Source organism: Nicotiana tabacum, chromosome 4 (assembly GCF_000715075.1).
Source record: "Nicotiana tabacum cultivar K326 chromosome 4, ASM71507v2, whole genome shotgun sequence".
Taxonomy (NCBI): Eukaryota; Viridiplantae; Streptophyta; class Magnoliopsida; order Solanales; family Solanaceae; genus Nicotiana; species Nicotiana tabacum.
Window position 1 is genome coordinate 75,492,659 of NC_134083.1, and position 21,929 is coordinate 75,514,587.

The 21,929-nt window shown below is 39.6% G+C and overlaps 1 protein-coding gene and 1 long non-coding RNA gene across 2 annotated transcripts; one reads left to right on the forward strand and one right to left on the reverse strand.

Annotated features, from left to right (window-relative positions):
• The first annotated feature begins 14,809 nt into the window (after positions 1 to 14,809).
• LOC107770129 (NAC domain-containing protein 7-like) lies at positions 14,810 to 19,370 on the forward strand. The gene is made up of 4 exons (XM_016589398.2): positions 14,810 to 15,180; positions 17,323 to 17,508; positions 17,598 to 17,869; positions 18,394 to 19,370. Exons 2-4 carry the CDS (start codon positions 17,349 to 17,351, stop codon positions 19,009 to 19,011), a joined length of 1,050 nt encoding a protein of 349 aa, XP_016444884.1. The 5' UTR covers positions 14,810 to 15,180; positions 17,323 to 17,348; the 3' UTR covers positions 19,012 to 19,370.
• On the reverse strand, positions 17,732 to 21,460 carry LOC142180328 (uncharacterized). Its single transcript, XR_012708805.1, has 3 exons — positions 21,166 to 21,460; positions 18,389 to 19,023; positions 17,732 to 17,864 (listed from the first exon to the last, which is right to left on the reverse strand). It is a non-coding gene; the product is annotated as an uncharacterized LOC142180328 (long non-coding RNA).
• Between the last annotated feature and the right edge of the window lie 469 nt (positions 21,461 to 21,929).

The following is a 21,929-nucleotide window of genomic DNA, read 5'->3' on the forward strand; positions in this document are numbered from 1 at the left end:
TGATAATCAAATATGAAACAAATAAGAAAAATTAGCTTAAATGATAGCTGAATAAGTAAAAGAGCTCTCTTATTGTGTACCTGTGTGCATCTTCTTGGTTCCTAACCTAAAAATAACTATCTAAAATTTAAAATTGACATATTTTTCTATATATATATCTGGATAAACTTCACAAATAGTTACTACATAACTAGACGTCTTTTACACCAAAATCGCATAATGTTATTTTGTCATATAAAGTAGAACACTAATACCAGATAACTGAATGATCACAATAGCTGTAAATATAAATTTCCCGTGGGCTTAAAAAGAATTTTTGCATTAGTGGCACACCCACTTTTTTTCACTTTTTTCGTGTATATAAATTAAATACTTTTCTCTATTTACTACGCGATAAATCAAGTCGTTCTCGCCGTGCGCAAATAGTATCATAGTAGGACCAAAAGAATTGTATGGGTTAAAATCTATCTTTAGAATATTTAAGGCTAAGATAGTACTAGGGGAAGAGTTCTCAAGTCGTCATTTGTCGAAATGGCCCAAGAAGCGGCGACGTTTGTGGTCGAAGAGTCAACAAGGGCCGAAATCGAGGTGTCAACAAGGGTCGAGGCCGAGGTCGAGTACCTTTGACAGAGTTATAACGGCTAGTTTCAAGATATGATATTAAAGAGAATATTCTAATTTATATTCTCTGCACTCGTACTATTAGGGTTTTTTAGGAGCATATTCCCTATAAATAGAAAAAGACACAATGATAGGGGACATGTGATATTCATTTGTAAAAATACATTTTGACTTAAGAAAGAGAATCGGGTCTCATTGCTAAGATACAAATATTACCTTTTCATTGAGATTCTTGTCTATACTTTTCCACCAGATCTGAGAATAACTCAAATATTCAAGAGGTTGTCCATCATTTATCATTGTTAGAAAGAACATTCACTTACTTCATCTTTTCTTGGGTGACTCATTCATTCTATTTACTTAAATGTCATTTATTGATATTCATTGATATTGAATGCTACATTATTGTCTTTGATTTCTGAAATATTTATTGCATGCTATCGCCACTGTCCGACTACATCTGCACATTGTTTGTGCTCTTTTAAGAACTTCATCTTAGGGATATTATTGTTAACTAAGAATAAACCTCATTTATATAAATTTAATTATTAGAACCAAGATCCATATTTTTGGTCAAACAATTTGGCGTCGAAAGTGGGGATTTCTTAGTTAAATTTTTGGTTTCCTCTAGATCTACAATTAATGCAACTCACTAACATAAAGAAAACCCCGAGATCCCCTTTCTTTGTGTATACAAAACCCTACATGACAGGTAACCAAGGAAAAAGGACAAAAATAACAAGTGACATCCCAACCAACCTCATGAATATCATCAATGAAAGCCGCGAAACAGTAGGTGAGAACACGATGCCCAACGCGTCCCTTAGGCGAGAGATGTCACTACCCCCGCACTACAGCATAACAAAACCCAAAGGAAAAGGGGTTTCCACATCTACAGAGGAGGGGACGCTGTGAAAAAACTCCTTGAGGCATAGCTGACCGACACGCTAGCAAGTGTCCTCAACAAACCCGCTCCAAGCATGACTGCAGAAACCGCAAGGGCATGCACGATACAACAAACAAACGAGCAGTGTAACCGATCCCTCTCTCCAATAATAGGTATAACTCACAACGTTACTGATAGTGCGGGTGATAATGCCCTCGCTGCCATTCTAAAGAGGATGGAAGAAATGGAGAATGAAAATAAAGCACTCCGGGACCAGATGAAAGAATGCCAAGAATGAGTTGACAAGATACCGGGCGCTCCTAAGCTACTGCCAAAAAGGGATGTTGGTAGGTTCGTAGAGCATCCGTACATCGATGATGCAGCACCGCATGCCATACCGAAGACCTTCAAAATGCCGCCCTACCTCAGGATATACGACGGAATGACCAATCCTGTAGATCATGTGACTCACTACGTTACTGTCGTGAAAGACAACGACCTTGCCAAGGAACAAGTGTCCTCCATTTTGCTAAAGAAGTTTGGCGAAACCCTCACGGGAGGGGCATTAACATGGTATTCACAGCTACTAGCCCGCTCCATAGAAACTTTCAAAGAAATAGCCGATAAGTTCGTAACCGCCCATGCCGGAGCCAAGAAGGCCGAGGCGAGAGTAAACGATATATTTTCTATTAAGCGGTCCTTGGGAGAGGGGCTAAGGGACTTCCTCGCGCGATTCAACTAAGTAAGGATGACTCTGCCAAACGTATCCAAAGGGATGACGGTCGTAGCTTTTCAGAACGGGCTGAGTAAAGAGGGTTCAAGAGAAACTAGAAAATTGTTGAGCCAATTGATGAAGTATCCTCCAACCACTTGGGATGAAATCCACAATGCTTATTATGCCGAGATCTGAGCAGACGAGGACGATCTCAACGGACCAACTCATCGGCTAACCTCGGTATAACCCGAATCCAGAAAAGAATGAAGAGACAGTACCAGAAGCGATAATCCGATTCTACGACCTAACAAGGAACGACACAAACCATATGTCAGGGCGGACGCCGCACCCTCCCTCCGCTATGAAGAAGGCATGTCCAGACCAATGATAGGGACTCATCGGAACGAAAGAGGTATGCCTCATTTATTATCTGCTCACAATTTTTGTGTGTCGCCTACAGAAATAGTCTACGCTCTTGAGAAACTCGGAACAAAAGTGAAGTGGCCGCCAAAGAAGAGATAAGATCCGAACACTAGAAAGTCCGAAGCCCTCTGTGAGTTCCACCAGGAACGCAGGCACAAAACAGAATATTGCATCGCCCTCAGACAGGAAGTCGTAAACATGTTACGGCAATGGCACCTCAAAGAGTTGTTAAGCGATAAAGCGAGGACCAAATTCGCCAGAGGACGTGAACATCAAGGTCCATCATCGCCAACTCGTACCATCAACATGATCATCGGCAGTAGAGACGATGCATGTATCAACGGTGTGACGTTCACCACCACTCACAAACTCAAGCGGTCTATCACCCACGAATGGTATGACAGACTCGAAGAAAGTATCATCTTCGACGAGTCGGATGCCGACAGTTTGACTTTCCCTCATAATGACGCCCTCGTTATTACTTTACGCATTTTAGATACCGATGTCAAACATATCATGGTGGACGATGGAAGTGGTGCATGCATTATCCACCCCCGAGTCCTTACCCAAATGAGGCTCGAGGATAAGATAGTGTCGCGCTGCATCATGCTAACCGACTTTAATAATGCAATTCAATGAATATCGGGGGAAATTACACTTCTCGTCTTGGCCTGTGGTGTGACTCTGGAGACGACATTCCATATCATGGACCATACCACTGCATACAATGCTATAGTGGGATGATCATGGATACACCCCATTAGAGCCATCTCATCCAGCCTTTACCAAGTAATTAAGTTCCCGACACCATGGGGGATATTCAGCATACGCGGAGAATAGCGCACGTCTCGGGAATGCTACAGCATCCTGGACAGTACGACCATCCAACAGAAAAAAGACAAAGAAAAAGAGGCATAGCAATCTACAAGGTCAAGGTCGAAGCAAGAAGAAATCGGGATTGTAATCATGGATCCCGACATAGTCGAGGATATAGGTTCGGCCATAGAAGACCTCAACCTCGTTCAGATGGACCTCAACGATCATAGCAAGAAGGCCTATATCGGTTGTAAACTCCAGGAACCAGGTAAATTCAGTCAATTCTTAATAGCTAATGAAAATTTATTTGTTTTCAGCTATGCAGATATGCCCGGCATCCCAAAGGAAATCGCCACACACGAGTTAAATGTCGACCCATTTCACCCCCAGTAAGGCAAGTCAGACGTAAATTCAACTTCGCCATCAACGATGCAGTCCGCGAGGAGGTGGAAAAATTATTAGAAAATGGCTCCATAAGGGATTCAAAGTATCCCAAGTGGATTGGCAATGTAGTGATGGTCAAAAAGAAAAATGGAAAATGGCTGATGTGCGTGGATTTCACAGACTTGAACAAAGCATGTCCAAAGGATTCGTTCCCATTACCCCACATCGACCAGCTCATCGATGCAACAGCCGGGCATGAACTATTGAGTTCTTTGGACGCTTACTCAGGCTATAATCAAATTCTCATGGAGGAAGAATACCAGGAGAAGACCACGTTCATCACCCACCAAGGAACGTATTACTATCGGGTCATGCCATTTGGACTAGAAAATGTGGGAGCTACTTATCAAAGGTTGGTAACCAAGATGTTCAAAGACCAGCTCAGTAAGACCATGGAGGTATATATAGATAATTTATTGGTCAAGTCTAAAAGGGCAGATGATCACATCGGTCATTTGAAAGAAACTTTCGACATACTCAGACGATACGTAATTAAGCTGAACCCGGAGAAATATGTGTTTGGCATAGCCTCGAGAAAATTCTTGGGTTTCCTGGTGTCGCAATGAGGGATAGAGATCAACCCGAACCAAATCAAAGCTATCGAGGGGATACCATAACTCTTAACCACCAAAAGGCAAGTCCAAAGATTGACTGGTCGTGTCGCCGCCCTATCAAGTTTCATTTCGCGGTCATCGAATAGATGCCACAAATTTTTTGGCGTACTCAAGAAGGACAATGGCCTCGAATGGACTTCTGAGTGCGTCCAGGCTCTGTAAGAACTAAAGGCATACCTATCATCACCGCCCCTGCTTTAGAAACCCGAACCCGGGGAGAAACTCTTCATCTATCTAGCCATATCCGAGGTAGCAGTAAGCGCAGTCTTGATCCACGAAAACAAAGGTGCATAATCTCCCATCTATTATATTATCAAAACACTCATCGACGCCAAGACGAGGTACCCATACCTCGAAAAATTGGCTCTGGCCTTGGTCGTAGCTTCACGGAAGCTTAGACCCTATTTCCAATGCCACCCCATCTCGGTCGTCACAACTTTTCCCCTGAGGAGCATTTGCATAAACCCGAGCTATCGGAGAGGCTGGCCAAATGGGCCATCGAGCTAAGTGAGCATGATATCACATACCATCTGCGAACGGTGATAAACTCACAAGTGCTCGCCGACTTCAGTGCAAAAATAATTCCTGAGGTCGAAAGGGAAGCCGTCCAAGCTTCCCTCCAAACACAAGACCTCTAGGTCCTATACACTGATGGCGCATCCAACGCATCAGGGTCTGGACTAGGACTCATACTCGAGGTCCCCAATAGGTGAAATAATTTGCCAGTCCATAAGGTGCCCGGATATGACTAACAATGAGGCCGAGTATGAGGCCGTAATTACAGGGTTAAGGCTAGCACTCAAATATGGGGCGAAACGATTGAAACTCCGTTGTGGCTCCCAGCTCGTAGTCAACCAAGTCATAGGGAATTTCCAAATCAAGGAACAAAGATTGAAAAAATACCAGACCGAAATCTGTAAGTTATTGCCTCAGTTCGACGAATGCCAACTCGATCAAATCCTACGAGCACAGAATGTCGAAGTAGATGGCCTCGCTAAACTAGCCGCAGCTACCAAAAGCAGCATAACCAGAGATAAAAGCATAGTCCACCTCCTCAACTAATCATTAGACCAAGTCGGGGTAAGAACCATAAACTTAACTTGGGACTGGCGCAATCGTATTATCGCATATTTGCAGGACGGCACACTCTCAGGCGACAAAAAAGAGTCCAAGAAACTAAGAATGCAAGCGGCCAGATAAAGTCTCCTTCATAGCGACCTATACAAGAGGATCTACGGCGGCCCTCTGGAAAACTGCTTGGCCCCGAACCAAACCCAGCACATCCTCAAAGAGGTCCATGAAGACCATTGTAGAGCTTACTCCAGCAATCGAGCACTGGTTAGATGCCTCATACGGGCAGGATACTACTAGCCCACCATGAAAAAAGATGCCGCAGACTTCATGAAAAAATACGAACAATTCCAAATGTATGCCCCAATGATTCACCAAGTAGGCGAACACCTCCACTCGGTCACCTCCCCTTGGCCGTTCATCAAATGGGGAATGGACATCATGGGGCCCCTTATAGCAGGGAGAGGTAATGTATTATTCCTTTTGGTTTTAACTGACTATTTCTCTAAATAGGTGGAAGCAGGAGCATTCACCCAAATACGGGAACAACAAGTAATCACCTTTATATGGAGAAACATCATATGTCGATTCGGCCTACCCAAGAAAATCAGATGTGACAACGGACCCCGGTTCGGAAGAAAGAAAACCGCCGAATTCTTCGAGAAATGGCATATCAAGAGGATACTCTCAACCCCATACCATCCAGTGGGTAATGGACAAGAAGTATCCTATAATAAGTCTATACTAAACATCATGAAGAAAAAGCTCGAAGACGTCAATGGTTTGTGGCCGGAAATGCTACTAGAAGTATTATGGGCCTATCGAACAACTCTGAAGACGAGCACAAGAGAGACGCCCTACTCTTTGGTCTATGGGACTGAGGTAGTAATACCGGTCGAGGTTGGAGAACCCAGCCTAAGGTACTCCCATAAAAGGGGCGCAAGTAACGACGAGAGCAGAAGTTAGGAACTCGACAAAATTGATGAACGAAGAGCCATGGCCTACATAAGAATGATCGCCCAAAAACAACAAGTAGAACGTTATTACAACAAGAAAGCAAAGGTCCACCCGCTTAAAGTCAGGGACTACGTACTGAAAGACAAAACTCAAGCGAGCAAAGATCCCCGAGAAGGCAAGCTGGGAACAAACTGGGATGGTCCATACAAAATCACTTGAGTTTTATCCCATTTGGGTTTTCTCAAGGAGGTTTTTAACGAGGCGACGAAGGGAACGCTTCGAGTCAAAGTACGCGAAGGTAGGGTCATGGTTACTATTTCATTGCTTGACCTCTCAATACTCTCCAAGTTAAACAATGAAGGGACTAGATAGACTAGGACTAGGACTAGAACGCCAGCCAACACCCCCAAAATCTATAAATTTTTCTAAGTATGTAACCAAAGCAACAATGTCAAAGAAATGAGAAACTTACGCTTATCAGCACACCTTTTTCGTGTCAAGGTTATGTTCGACTAAGATCGAACAAACACCTACCAGCCCTCGGCCACGATTTAATGAAAGGTTATATTCGATCTCGCTCGAACAAATACCTACCAGCCCTCGGCCGCGATTTAACGAAAGGTTATGTTCGACTAAGCTCGAACAAACACCTACCGGCCCTCAGATGCGCTTTAACGAAAAGTTATGTTCGACTAAGCTCGAACAAACACATATCGGCCCTCGGCCATGATTTAATGAAAGGTTATGTTTGACCAAGCTCGAACAAATACCTACCTGCCCTCGACCGCGATTTAACAAAAGGTTATGTTCGACCAAGCTCGAACAAACACCTACCGGCCCTCGACCGTGATTTAATGAAAGGTTATGTTCGACCAAGCTCGAAAAAACAACTATCGTCCCTCGACCGCGATCTAATGAAAGGCTATGTTCTATTACACTAGAACAAATACCTACCGGCCCTCGACCACAATTTAATGAAAGGTTATGTTCGACTAAGCTCGAACAAACACCTACCGGCCCTCGGCTGTGATTGCACAAATGGTTATGTTCGACCAAGCTCAAACAAACACCTACCACCCTCGGTCGCGATCTAACGAAAGGTTATGTTCGACCAAGCTCGAACAAACACCTACCGCCCTCGGCCGCGATCTAACGAAAGATTATGTTCGACCAAGCTCGAACAAAAACCTACCGCCCCTCAGCCACGATTTAACGAAAGCTTATATTCGACCAAGCTCGAACAAACACATGCCTGCCCTCGGCCGCGATCTTATGAAAGTTATGTTCGATTATGATCAAACAAACACATACCGACCCTCGGCCACGATTTAATGAAAGATCATGTTCGACCTCGCTCGAACAAACACCTATCGGTCCTCGGCCACATCCCAACAAAGAAACAAAAATATACACAAGTATAAAAAATAAACCACATGAAGAGAAGATGATGCAAGGAACAACTTTGATATTTCATATACTTAAAACTGTTTACAATAGGCTCATGAAGACGCCGGCAAAAAATACACAAAAAATAAAAAGAAAAAACTATTGGTCACCACTATTAAGGCCTTCAACATCATCGCCAACTTGGCCCTCAACAGGGTCACCACCCTGACTATCAATACCCTCATCATCGCTATCTTCACCCTCAGGATATGCGGCATCATACCAGGCATTCTCCTAGAGCCAGTCTATACCCACGTCCCCCTCGTCCTTACCGGCCTCTAGCGTAGTGGGATCATACCCACAAGCGACTCAAGCTTTACGATCCTTAACACGAACATCTTTGAGGGCAACCTCATAAACAGATCCCGCCACATGAAAATCTCGAAAGACATCTAACTGGGCCTCGGCATGAATCCACTCCTCATATAACTCCCGAGGAACATTAGGAAAATCTGAAGTACATGAAGAGGACGGTTGTGCCAGTAACTAGGCCTTCTCGGCCTCCAAAACAGCAACTCGATCGTAGAGGACAGAAGTCTCCTTCTCCAACTTTCCAATACTCTCATCGAGCTGCTCTTCTTTAAGCCTTGCCATTGTTAAGTCATTTTCTCGCTCGGAACGGAGAGTCCGGATCACCACCTCAAGAGACTCTACCTTTATCAAAGCCTCCGACCGAGAGGACTCCGCCTTCTCTAGCTCCTCCGTCTTCTCGGTGACTTCACCACTAAGAGCCTCCGCGCTGAATTGATACTCCTCATACTGGGCTCGCAGCAAAATCACTTGAGCTTGGAGATCAATGCATTCGACTTCGACCCCCTGCTAAGCTCAAGCTCTTCTTCTTTGTTCCTCAATGTCCCCTCCAGAATTCTGCACTTCCTCACTCCCTGCACCAGCTCCTCATCTCTTGCCTTTAAGTCATCCCTCAGTCAGCGCACATCATTTCCTTCACGAAGCCAGCACCTAAGCTCCCGGTACTTCTCAAGGAATCTGAAGTACTTGTCCTTCAACTTCGCATAGATATCTTTATGTCTCTGCTCCCTACGAGCACTTTCAATCATATATATTCTCCCTTGTCGGGATATCTTGTCAAGGATTACCGTCTACAAAATGAATGAAGTTAGGGCCTACGAAAGAACAAAACATAAGGAAAATAACGGATAATAAATGTACTTACCTAAAGGGCGAGGTTGGAAATGTTATTCAACAGGTCATTGTCATTCATAGTCTTGAGAGTCGTACCCTCAACTTCAGAACTAAGAGGGACAAGGGAGAGTATAATCTTCTTAGTATCCACGAGAAAATTACGATCCATCGGGATCGTAATAGTCCTTAAACCCCTCTCCAACCTTACTTCAAGCTTAATAAGCCCCTCGTCGATCATCCTCAGCTCGTCCACATCTATGTTGGAATGGAATCCAACATCCTCCTCAGCAACAACCTTCCCTCTATCATTAGTCGAAGAAGGTACGTCCACCGCAACTCCAAAAGACGAGGCCTCTTCCTGTCTTAGAAGAACAGGGTTGCCACTGCCCATCACGCCTTCGACCGCATCCCCCACAAGCCGTATATCTGTATCCTGTAAACAAATGGCCTCGGGACTAGCCTCTAGGATCTTCCCGATATGCATTGTGGTCGTCTCCCGAAGGACAAAACCACATTCTCCTAAATCGGTGGCCGCCAACCTCCCTCCTCCGATGTCCATGGCCCTCCTCTTACGAGGCACCAAATCTTTATCACCGGGAAAAGGTTCGTCATCCTCTTCTATGAGGGCATGTAAGGGAGAAGCCGAGGTCTCCGCGGCCAAAGTCTCTACAGCCTAAGGAGGGACAGATTTGGACGCAACAATAGGAGGGACCGAGGCAAAAGCAAGATTAGTCGCAGTCGAAGAAGGGGCGGGAGTCGAAGACGTAGTAGCTTTCCTCTTCCAGAATGAGGGTGTGGGAGCTCTCGACCTCCTCGAAGATCTCCTGGCCGAAGATATGAAAACACAAGGAAAGGGAAAGATCTGCAAAGGTAAATAAAAAAAAAAGCTATGAAACCAATGGTAAAAGAAACTTACCAGTCGAAGGGAGAACATGCCCAAACTTCTTGAAAAAGCTTGGCCATTCACGAATCCCTACGATATGAGGGAGGAGTTGATCGACCCAGTCAGAAATGTGAGCGACCAAAGGATGAGGCGAGGTTTTGGCTGCATAAGAAGAATACAAAAGGTCAAAACCCACGACCAAGCACAGGAGAAAATTCAAATACCTACAAGCAGGGAAATTAGGTACTTACGAGTATAATTTCAAGCCTGAGGAAAACCATCGACATTGACCACCATATCCTTGGTTCTGACAAAAATGAAGTTAAACCAGAATTGACGGTTGGTTTTGTCGTCCATATTCACCACCAAGAACCTTCCCCCTCGGTGGCGAAGATTCAACATCGATACCCTATAAAAGCTAGGGGCGAATAGAAGTATTAAGTGTCGAAGTGTCAACACGACCCCGGCTAGCTCGACAAATTTGGTAAGCATCTTTATAAGCTTATAATCGTACAGCGCGAGGTGAGCTGAGCAAACATCGAAATAACGACAGAACTCCTCGGTCAACGGTAGGAGAGTAAGGGAATAGCCAACTTGGAAAAGTGTAGGCGTAGAAGGCGTAATAGCCAGGACGGTGGACCTGCACTGTATCCCACCCAATCGGGATTAACTCAATGTGATTGGGAAGGCCAAACTTAGACTTAAGCTCTTTTAACTCCTTCACTGTCATCACTGACCGAAAGGCTCCAGGTTCAGTATCAGGTGATTTGGTGAAATCGGATCTGGAATCAGTATTCCATAGAATTATCTCTCCCACAGACGGGAAGGTTCCATCCTCAACGGTGGCAGGAACACTTTCCTAATAGGGGAAACACCACTGCCAAAGGGGCCACATGACTTCCCTCACCAGACTCAGAAGATACGTTAGACATAGTATAATATAGGAAATAGAGGTATCAAACGAGAAAGAGTTAAGAACAATACAAATCACTGGAACAAAGAAGGGAAGTTCGAAGCAAGAGGAGAGTAAGAGAAAAATATGGGGTTTCGAAACAACAGAAAACTTAAACCTCAAAATCACATCCAAATACCTCTATTTAAAAAGGTCTAGGCACCAGAACTGAAAATGGTTCATTATAACTGGCGTCAAAATCGAAGCGACATGTTTAATCAGAGGTCACACGCTAAATGAAGTAACACATCAGGAATATGCGTCATAATGACGCATGACGTCATGACGTCATCCTAACTCGTGGACAACATAATTCCAGCAAATCGCCCGGGAAAATCGAAGCATTTGAAATATATGGCCCACATAGGGCCACGCTGCCAGTTTGCCACAACCACCACGACCTGCATAGCACACTCGATTATTTTGACCACAAAGAACAATATCTGCTCATCCAATCCGCCTCAAGCCGGCCTCAATAAGTTGAGGGACTAACTGTATGGGTCAAAATCTATCTTTAGAATATTTAATCCAAGATAGTAGTAGGGGAAGTGTTTCCAAGTCGTCGTTTGTCGAAATGGCCCAAGATGCGGCGAAGTCTGTGGTCGAAGAGTCAACAAGGGCTGAAGTCAAGGTGTCAACAAGGGTCGAGGCCGAGTACCTTTGACAGTTATAATGGCTAGTTTCAAGATAGGATATTAAAGAGAATATTCTAGTGGATATTCTCTGCACTTGTACTATTAGAGTTTCTTAGGAGTATGTTCCCTATAAATAGAAAAAGACACAGTGATAGGGGACATGTGATATTCATTTGTAAAAATAAATTTTGACTTGAGAAAGAGAATCGGGTCTCACTGCTATGATACAAACATTACCTTTTCACTGAGATTCTTGTCTATACTTTTCCACCAAATTCGAGATTAACTCAAATATTCAAGGGGTTGTCCATCATTCATCGTTGTCAGAAAGAACATTCACTTATTTCATCCTTTCTTGGGTGACTCATTCATTCTATTTACTGAAATGTCATTTATTGATATTCATTGATATTGAATGATACATTATTGTCTTTGATTTCTGGAATATTTATTGCATGCTATCGTCATTGTCCGACTATATCTGCACAGTGTTTATGCTCTTTTAAGAACTTTATCTTAGAAATATTATTGTTAGCTAAAATTAACTCTCATTTATATAAATTTAATTATTAGAACTAAAATCCATATTTTTGGTCAAACAAGAATAACAATGGAGAAGAAATAGGAACGTAAACAAAATTGGAACGTGTGATATATTTTGGTGGAATAACGGGACGGGGACCCGCAAAGGCAGAAGGTGAGCCAGAGGAGTAGTGAGCTTAATGATGCTGGCTAGCCCACGCTAGACCCTGTAGAGCCGCAACGTGAACGGGCTCCAAACACCCCCATCATTTCTCCTTCCCTGGGTCCCGCTTTCCACCCAATTGTCAATTACCCCTTTTCTTCTCGGCTAAACTTACTACCACCTCAAGCCGGCGCATTATTTGCTTGGCTTCAACTGGCCAATATCTTTTTCTTTTTGAATTATTTCTTGGATGTGTTTTCGTTGTTTTCCCGTAAAAGGAAGAAGAAGATTTTTGCTACTTATGAGTATGCATCGTATTTTTACTGATAGTATTAAATTTTACTCGATTATACTTCAATCAATACTTAGATATTGTTGTTAACTTAGAGAAATTAAAAGTATCCCTAGAACATTATTCTCAATGTATCATCCATATCATGTAAAACTTAGCCACAAATTATTTTCTATGTAAAACATTTTGAACTATACCAAATACCTCCAGACTTGTTCTTTATGATTTCAGATTTTTAAACGCAAGAACTTCACCTGATCAAGAAGGAATTCTCTGACTTGATTAATGTCTTTGTGATTTTTTTTGGTCAATACCATAGTCATGAGGGCAATAAGTTTAGGTACATATATAGGCAACGGAACAGCCAAATTACAAACTGTTGGAACGGGCTTCAAGCTCCGTTTCATGACTCTCCATCAGCTGAAACAGTGTAGGTTTACATATATAAGTATATAATTAGTAGCCATATAGAGAGAGTTGTATAATGATGACAGTCGGTGGTGGTGTAGGAAGCGTATTAGTCACGGGCAACAACAATCTGCGACACTTCAATCATGTCTCGTACATTTATATATTTCATACGCTAATTCAACTTGGAACCAAATATCTACTCCGGCCTGCTTATTTCTTCATTCCCTCTTCTTCTGCTTTTAACTGCATACCAACAGAATATTGGAATTAATAAAAAGATTCGTAAACAATCTAGAGAGACTTGCAATTTTGTTTTTATTGGTACACTTTAATAATTTTAGCTTAAGCTGGTTTCTTTAGCAGGTGGAATTCATTAGTAAATTAGTTGAGGTGCTTAACTTCAAACTTGGAGTCTATAATTAACAGAACTCCCATCGTTATGATTCTCTATCGGTTATTAAGTCGAATCATTGCCGCTTTGTTCATACAACTTAAATCAATCCTCACCTTATCAAGTAAAGGTCCAAACTTTTAGCATTCAGTTACAAAACCCCATCCACGAGAGAACCTAAAAGGTGAAGAAAAGAGAAATGAAAGAGAAAAGTAAAGCAAATTCGGACATAGTGAAAATGCACGTTCTTTTGTTACTGCTGTGAAATGATGCCTCGTAGTCATGAAATGTCTTTAGTGAGAACAAGAGGTCCAACAAATTGGAATTTGGGTGAAATGGTAAGTATTTCTTATTTTTTAACTAGAGGTCTCGGTTGGAATCATAGGTATGGAATCAAATATATTAGGGATCATTTTTTCCCCTAAATGTGAGACTTTCCCTACGTGAATTAATTAGAGTTAGTTAGATCCCAATGCAAGTACCCGATGTTGGTTGGAAAATGAATGTTAGCTCGTTGGTTCAGCTGGTCCCAAGTAGCAGTATTTTCAGTAAGGAACAAGAAAGGGTAGGGACTAGGGAGAATGACCATGGCTTGACTTGTTTGAGCCGCCTTTTCTTTACCTCTTTTAGACATGAGAAGAATATTGTCCAATCCTAAAATTCTTTTCCCTGAAGATCTTGTTCCATTACGTCACCACTGTAAAAGAACAAAACCAAGATAAAACTTTATTACTCGCATATATTGAATTAATCAATTTCAATAAGATTCCTTTTTGTAGGGTCTTACGGGAGATCATCTGTGCAAATTCAATTAAGCTGATTGGCCTGGTGCCATTACTCTCTTTGACATCCCCGGTTTACCCTCCTTTCTTTATCATAGAACTGTTTTCATTATCTCCTCTCTTTTTTAGACATTCAAACAGAAACAAAATATTCTCTTCCATGTTATTCTCTCTATGACTATAACTAAAAACAACCAAGAAAAGAAAAGGAAAAATATAAGAAAGTCATTATCAATGGTGGGTGAGTGGAGATAGCAGTTGCCCACACGCTGTGTGCCAATTTTTGGCCACCTTTTTTGGCGCCCAAAAGCTTTCCCAACAATTCTGCTAAGTGAGAGAAAAAGAAAATGACTATTAAAGGTTACGGTGGAGTGATAAATATTTTTTTGTCCTTAATCAGAGCTTCAGGTTTGATTTTTCGAGTTATGGATATGATATTATTTTTTGTAGGGAGCGTTTACCCCTAAAAAGAAATTTCTATGCTCGAAATAGGATTAGTCCAGCCTCAAAACAGATATCGAACACCAAGTTGGAAGAAAAAAAGAAAAAATAGAGAAACAGAAAAATGACAACATATATGATCAATTAAATTTTGAGCTCTTGTCACTAGTTACTACTCTATTACATTATCCTTCATCATTAGGGCTTTTTTTTCTCTCTTTTTTTCTTTTTGTTGGGTGGGGGGTGGCTTTATATAACCCTATTAGTTCATCGTTTTTCCATTCCCTTCAGCCCTTTTCCATTTTGTTCATTTGTCATCTTCTTAGCTTTCCTCTCCTCGGGATCTGGTCCGAGAGACCACTACGAGTTCTACAATTCCCGAGGATCGAACTTTGAACTCTTCCTTTTTCCTAGTTTAGTCTTTTTGTCCTGTCTTGTCTCTTGTCTTTTACCAGTTCTTGGACCCTTCTCTTGACTTGGAGAGCTTACTTTCTGACCGCAGAAAAGAATAAAACCCTATTCTTCTCTGCTCAAAATTGACTTTGCTCAGATCTGTGCACTTGGAAACTAAGGTTTGATCTATCTGTGAGATCTTCCACTTTCTCTCTTTATGCTTGATTTGAACAAAATCTATATGCTTATGAGTCATAAGTAATTAAATGTGTTTGTTGGTTTTTCTTCAAGTAATAACCAGTAATTGATCTTGTAATAAGAATAGCACTCATTCTTGGTGATTTCTTTCATTTTCATGCGTCTCCGCTGATATTACGTGCTAAATGATGACAGACATTATTATTGTCACTCCAACACTATCATATGCTTCGCAATAATCTATTTAGAGACGGGTAAACAATAATAACTATATTAAACCTTGATTTCTCTTTGGTTAATTAGGAGTGACAAGAGGCGTTGGTACGCAGGAAAAAGAGATTTAGTTGAAGACCCTCCTTCTGTAATCCCCCCTTCCGAAAAAGTTTGATCCTAAAATTATCCTTTAAAATCATTAATCCAATTTATGTACCGTGCTACAAAGATTTATCTTTCTTACTATTCTTTTTCTAACCTATACGTAAAATAAAGTCAAAGGATAGTAATTGCGACCTGAAATTCCCTAAATGCAGATACTGTTTCATTTCATGGATTAAATTATAACCATCCTTAAGAGGCATAGACTAGATGTCAACAATCAAAGCATTAGTCCATGAAAATAATTAATCTATTTCAAGCATGCGCTCCTTGTGTCAAATTTGCAGGAATTAGAATTTCTTTGCCAATAACTATCTAATTTTCTGTCTTATTTTTCACTTTTATCAATGTTGTTCTCCATTATCAGCTTGTTTCTTGTCTTTGTTGGACGTTGGAATGTGCTGTCCAAGCACTATGCAGTCCGATGTGATTAGGTAAAACGGTCCTTGATCTGAGTAATATTTGCTAGAAATTAATTGAATCTGTTAAGCTAATCGATTTTTCATTTCAACTTGCTGATGATATATGCAAGTAGATCCTGAGAATAACAACATTGCACTTTGATCAAAGTTTGTTCAAAATTGTCCGAGAAATCAAAAGGATAAAGTGATCTATGAGGGAAATATTGAAGGAAAAAAATATCCATATCCACCCAAAGGTTTTAATAAAGAGAGTAAATGTCTACTTCCCTAATATTTTAGGAAACTATTAATTAGGCACCTCATTTAACAAAATTAAACACATCCAGTCCTAAAAGATGCGTTGATGAAAATGTGTTATGTACCCTAGACCACTTCTTTTGTAAACACTTCATTGAAAAACAGCCCTAGGTGCTTCAGCCTTATGCAGGAACACTTAAATCATGAGTTAAACCATCTTTGGCATTTATAGAGTTCAGAAAGTTTTTTGAGCCTATAATTTCTTTAGGCTTACAGTTCTTGTGTTCTTACGACATGTATCATGTTGTGTGGTTCAAAAGATGAATAATACAATGTTATTGATTTTGCCTCTTCTAGGTGAAGTATTTGTCTTTCTCATTATGTATATGTAGTTTTTATGAAATTTTTGTAGGGTGGAAGCTAAGAGTTGATGGGGAGAATATCAATTTGATTGCTGAATCGAACCAAGAACATCCTTTTTCTTCAACACTTAATTTCTCTTCTCCTACCTCTTTTTAGCAAGCTAAACATGATATTAATCATAAAGAAACGAATTAAGGTTACGCTTTAGAGTTAATAAATGAAGTAAGTTATACTATTTTGTACGGCAAAACTAGGGAACGGTAAAAAAAAAAATTGTTGGTGAAATATCATTAGCAGGTCTTTATTAATTGGCCTATTACACGATTTTGGTAAATAAATAAAAAAAGAGCACAAATTGCAGCCCTCCCACCCCACACCCATCAGCATATGTCAGTGGTTCTACTAGAACAAGAACTCTTTTGCGATCCAAAAGATATACAAAGCATGTGGAAACGGCAATTAAACTTAATTTTAAGTGATTATTTGCTTGCCCAAATTGAATAAACAAATAGTGGACTTCCAAATCTTGTAGCTCTTCTGTACTTGTCCAAGCATTAATTGGTAGTGATGCATTTGTTCGTGCTATGTTAAGTATCTCATAATTTGGGAATAAATATGAAAATCGAAAAAGTAGATAGAAACTTTCAGTCTGCATTTTGATGTCCTTACCAAGCTTTCAATGTAAGTAGTGAAAGTTGATATTCATTTATTCTTGTGAATATACAGGTCATAAAATATTTGATTGCAAGATCATGAATTCGTTTTCACATGTTCCTCCTGGATTTCGATTCCACCCAACTGATGAAGAACTTGTAGATTATTACCTCAGGAAGAAAATTACTTCCAGAAGGATTGACCTAGATGTTATCAAAGACGTGGACCTCTACAAGATTGAACCATGGGATCTTCAAGGTACGTACTACTATTAATATTAAGATAACTCATATATATACTCAAAATATAAATGATGTAACGGGGAGATATTCTTTGAATATATATAGAAGTATGCAGAATAGGGACAGAAGAACAGAATGAATGGTACTTCTTCAGCCACAAAGATAAAAAATATCCAACAGGTACAAGAACAAATAGAGCAACAGCAGCAGGATTCTGGAAAGCAACTGGAAGAGACAAAGCTATTTATTCCAAGCATGACTTGATTGGCATGAGGAAGACATTGGTGTTTTACAAAGGGAGGGCTCCAAATGGTCAAAAATCTGACTGGATTATGCATGAATACCGACTTGAGACTGATCCAAATGCTGCCCCTCAGGCAAGTTAATTATTCTATTTTGTATATAATTGCAAACCTTAATTATGCCTTTACGTATCTTTCATGCAAACTCCTCCTAAGCAAATCAAACCCATAACTCAGCCAAATTAAATGATTTTTTGGCCTTGCGCATTACTCTTTCCATTCCACTTTATGTGATGTAGTTCGAAATATGACTTTTGGTGTAAATTCTGGCATAGATTTTTCAAATTTTTTAAAATAAAATTTACATATTTAGGAACTACGTAAAAATTATAAGTCCCAATATAGTCGGCAATACAATATATTTGCAAAGTGTTTGCAAAAAATATGATCAAAGAAAATCTTCTTTGACTTTCTAAATAGTACTAACTTTATTTCAAAAAAGTTAAAGAATCCAGAATTCACATAGTCAATGTGACCCTCGTACTCGAAAAGGTTTAAACAAATTGAAAAAGGATAGAGTACTAGTTAGTGTAAATGTATAAAAATTAAACGCTTTCTTGAATTGAACCACTCATTGATTGTTCTTAAAACAACCACAGGAAGAAGGATGGGTGGTATGCCGAGTGTTCAAGAAGAGAATAGCAACCATAAGGAAAGAAAGTGAACATGAGTCACCAATATGGTACGATCATGATCAAGTCTCATTCATGGATTCACCAAAGCAACGTCAGCACTCTCAGTCTAGCCTCACTTACCACTATCCTAATTACCCTTGCAAGAAAGAGCTAGATAATTTGCATTACCAAATCCCACCTCCTCCTCATCATCACCAGCAGCAATTTCTTCAACTTCCTCTTTTAGAAAGTCCTAAATTTCCTCCACCACCTCCATGCAGTTCAATGCCAGTGTTTGCCGTTAACGTTAATAATCATGTGCATCAGTATGGAAACAACAACAACAATATTAGTACCAATACTAATCAACTAGTTGGAGATGATCAATTGATGGATTGGCGAGTGCTTGACAAATTTGTAGCTTCTCAACTTAGCCAAGAGGAAGTTTCCAAGGAAAATGATTACTCAAATGCAGCAAATACCTTAAATGTTCCTACCGATGACTCAAATTTGAATATGGTCAGAAATTTGAACAAGCAAGAAGCAGCTACGGAAAATACTTCAACGGCATCCTCCTCTTCTCAGATTGATATGTGGAAGTGAATCGAAATCCTCCTAATGAAGACAAAGTAAATACTGATCATAGGAAGTACAGTTCTTTGTTGACTAAATATCAAGTATTATTTGTACATAATAATACTACTAAGAAAATTATATAAATGGCCCTTCTACTAATATTAAGTTAAGGGAACATGAATTAACTGCTTGGTGATGAAAGAATAGGTGAATTATATATGCAAGCCATCTTTATTAGCTGCTTGAGATGTAATTAAAGCATTTGCATTTTATCAGGCATGGCTATCGATGTTATGGTATGATAGTTATTGCTTTGGTTATGTAAACCAGTGATATTTCGAATGTGTTTAAATGTTATATTATGCAGTGATATTAGATTAATAATATCTATTTGTGTTTTATTTTTTGAATTTATTTTATATTGGTATTTATCCTTTTTTTTTTTAAATAAAGTTACGCCATAGGTGGCGTATTCCTTTCATTCATCCAAAACAGCTATCCTACTTTACCTCCTTATGTGAACTAACCTTCTCTATAAAAAGGTTACAAAAACTTACAAAACCTGCTAAGGATTAACAACAGGTAACTCAACAAAATGAGGACATCCTATTATAAAAAACAGTTTTTCCTATGCTTATGTCTTAGAGAGGCCATTTGCATCAAATCCAACCTGTATGGTCCCTTAGTTACTTGAGGTAGAGTATTGACCGATGTAAATACATGATCTGGATTTTGCAATACTCCATTTTGCTAGAGCGTCGGCTACTTGATTGACCTCTCTAAATCCATGTTGAATTCTAACATTAGCCATGTTGATGTAGTTCTTTATTCATCCAGTTAAAGGAACTCCAAAAGGTCCTGAATGGGAGATTAATTTCCAATTTCAGTTCTTGGCTTTCTTTAGGAAAAATTTTGTGTCCACAAATAAAGGGTAAAAATTAAACTGGACCGTTGAGTTCCATGCCTAAAGTCAGAAAAGGCTTAATTAGTGCATGAGTACGAACTTGGCAATATGGTGTCAAAAGGACAACCCATAAGTACTTTCAAAGAACAAAGACGACATTGATGAAAATGCATGAGAGCTCAAAATACTCCTACAGGATTCCTCTAGGCTCTAACCTGTCTCGTTAGAAGATAAAAAAGAGGCATGTTTTAGAGCTGATTAAATACCAATTTGGGGAATCTTAGCTCTGCTACCCAAATTTCACCTTGTTTGTAAGGGTTCGTTTTCCCACCGTGTAATTCCTTCGCCAGTTTCCCCTTCTCCTACCCCTATATAACTAAAAAATAAAAATAAAACCAATTTCAAAAGTTCTAAGAAAAAGTAGACCTATTTCCTTGTTAAAGTTTAACTATATATGGGTAAAGCATTTGCAAATATAAACATGCATTGCTTATAGCAATGGCGGAGTGTCAAATGACTCCTTTTCGGAAAAAATACACTGTGTAGGTAGGTAAAAAAATAAATTATATGTATATATATACTATGTATTGACTCTACTTAATTTTCTGGTATATTTACTTTTATATATTTTGACACCCCTAAACGAAAATTCTGGCTCCGCCACTGGCTTATAGGTTAAGTCTGCCTTTGGTTTTAAAAAAAAATGGGAAAAGAACAATGATTTATTTTTCCGGCTTAATTTGCGGTTCACCAGCTCAAGAATATAATACGTAACTTTGAAGGTGAGACTTATCCAGTAGTATTTGTGTGGTTATAAAAGTTTCTTATTAAGGATAGAATTGTAAGTTTAAGCAAAATTGTTTCCAAATTTAAAAAGGATCATTCTTTTTGGAACGGACCAAAAAATAAATAATTTCACGTAAACTAGAACGGAGGTAGTAAATTGCACGCATAGAATTTATACAAACAAAAAAAAACCAACAACACCAACAGTAAAAGCTTTCGTCTCAAACAAAAGGTGTTTCCTTTTCTTCTTCTCAAAAAAAATGAACACATTCTTAGACCTCTTATGAGATGGTCTTTTCCAACATGTTGACATACTGAAACGGTGAAACCGTGAAACTGGCTCTCAGTGTCAGTTCCTTTTCTAAAGTATATTATGCTAAATTACCAACAATCAGTTTGCATGCAAGTCTCCTCAGAGTTGAAATTTGAAAACAAAAACATTATCTTTTAAAAAAAAAAGGCTTAAGTAAGATAGTCGAGATGATACTCACAAAAACCTTTTCTCAACATGCATTAGCTAGAAATCCTCCGAAGTTGCTGAAGAACTGATAAATCAAGAGAAAAATGAAAGGGAAGTCAGAGTTGATTGTAGAAAATCCTCTGGACTAAATACCATGAAAATTAAGGTGGAGAGTCCGACTAATTGGGACATGGCTTTTTCTGCTAGCGATAATTTCAAGCAAAGGTAGATAATTGTGTTTCCCTACTCATTGACCTCAATCCTTGGAACTTGAGAGAGAGAGAGAGAAATAATACAGTAATATTTCAATCAATAGAATGGTATCCTAGGATAAAAAGAAGAACTATATTAAGTCAATGAGTCTGAAAAAGTGCGGATTTTAGGAGTCAAAAACATATATAGGCGTGTAAATACGCATGACATGAAGATGATGAGCACCTGGGGATCATAATTAAGGTTTTTGGAAGTTATGTTTGTGTGTAAATTAAGTTAACATCATTAACAAACTCCCATGTGACTGCTATTATGCTCTTCGATAAATGGCTTTGTCTTGCATTCATAATTTCGTTTACTCTTCTCTTGAGAAAAAAAATAAACACTAATTGAGAGTAAATATTTCTGCGTCCAATAATTTTCTGTCATTAATCCATTTTTTGATCGTCAACTGATCAATTTTTAGTAAATTCAGCACATCTTACTTAGCCTACAAATAGGAATAGAAACAACTGTCGGAAATCAAATACTTGTGTAAATTTATTTCAATCGTTTTGCAATAAATCACTTGTAGAATAGTTG

Coding starts and splice junctions, on each gene's coding strand:
- LOC107770129 (XM_016589398.2), top strand. CDS start 17,349: ATGAATTCGTTTTCACATGTTCCTCCTGGATTTCGATTCCACCCAACT. Junction 17,509..17,597: donor TGAACCATGGGATCTTCAAG/GTACGTACTACT, acceptor GAATATATATAG/AAGTATGCAGAATAGGGACA. Junction 17,870..18,393: donor ATCCAAATGCTGCCCCTCAG/GCAAGTTAATTA, acceptor AAACAACCACAG/GAAGAAGGATGGGTGGTATG.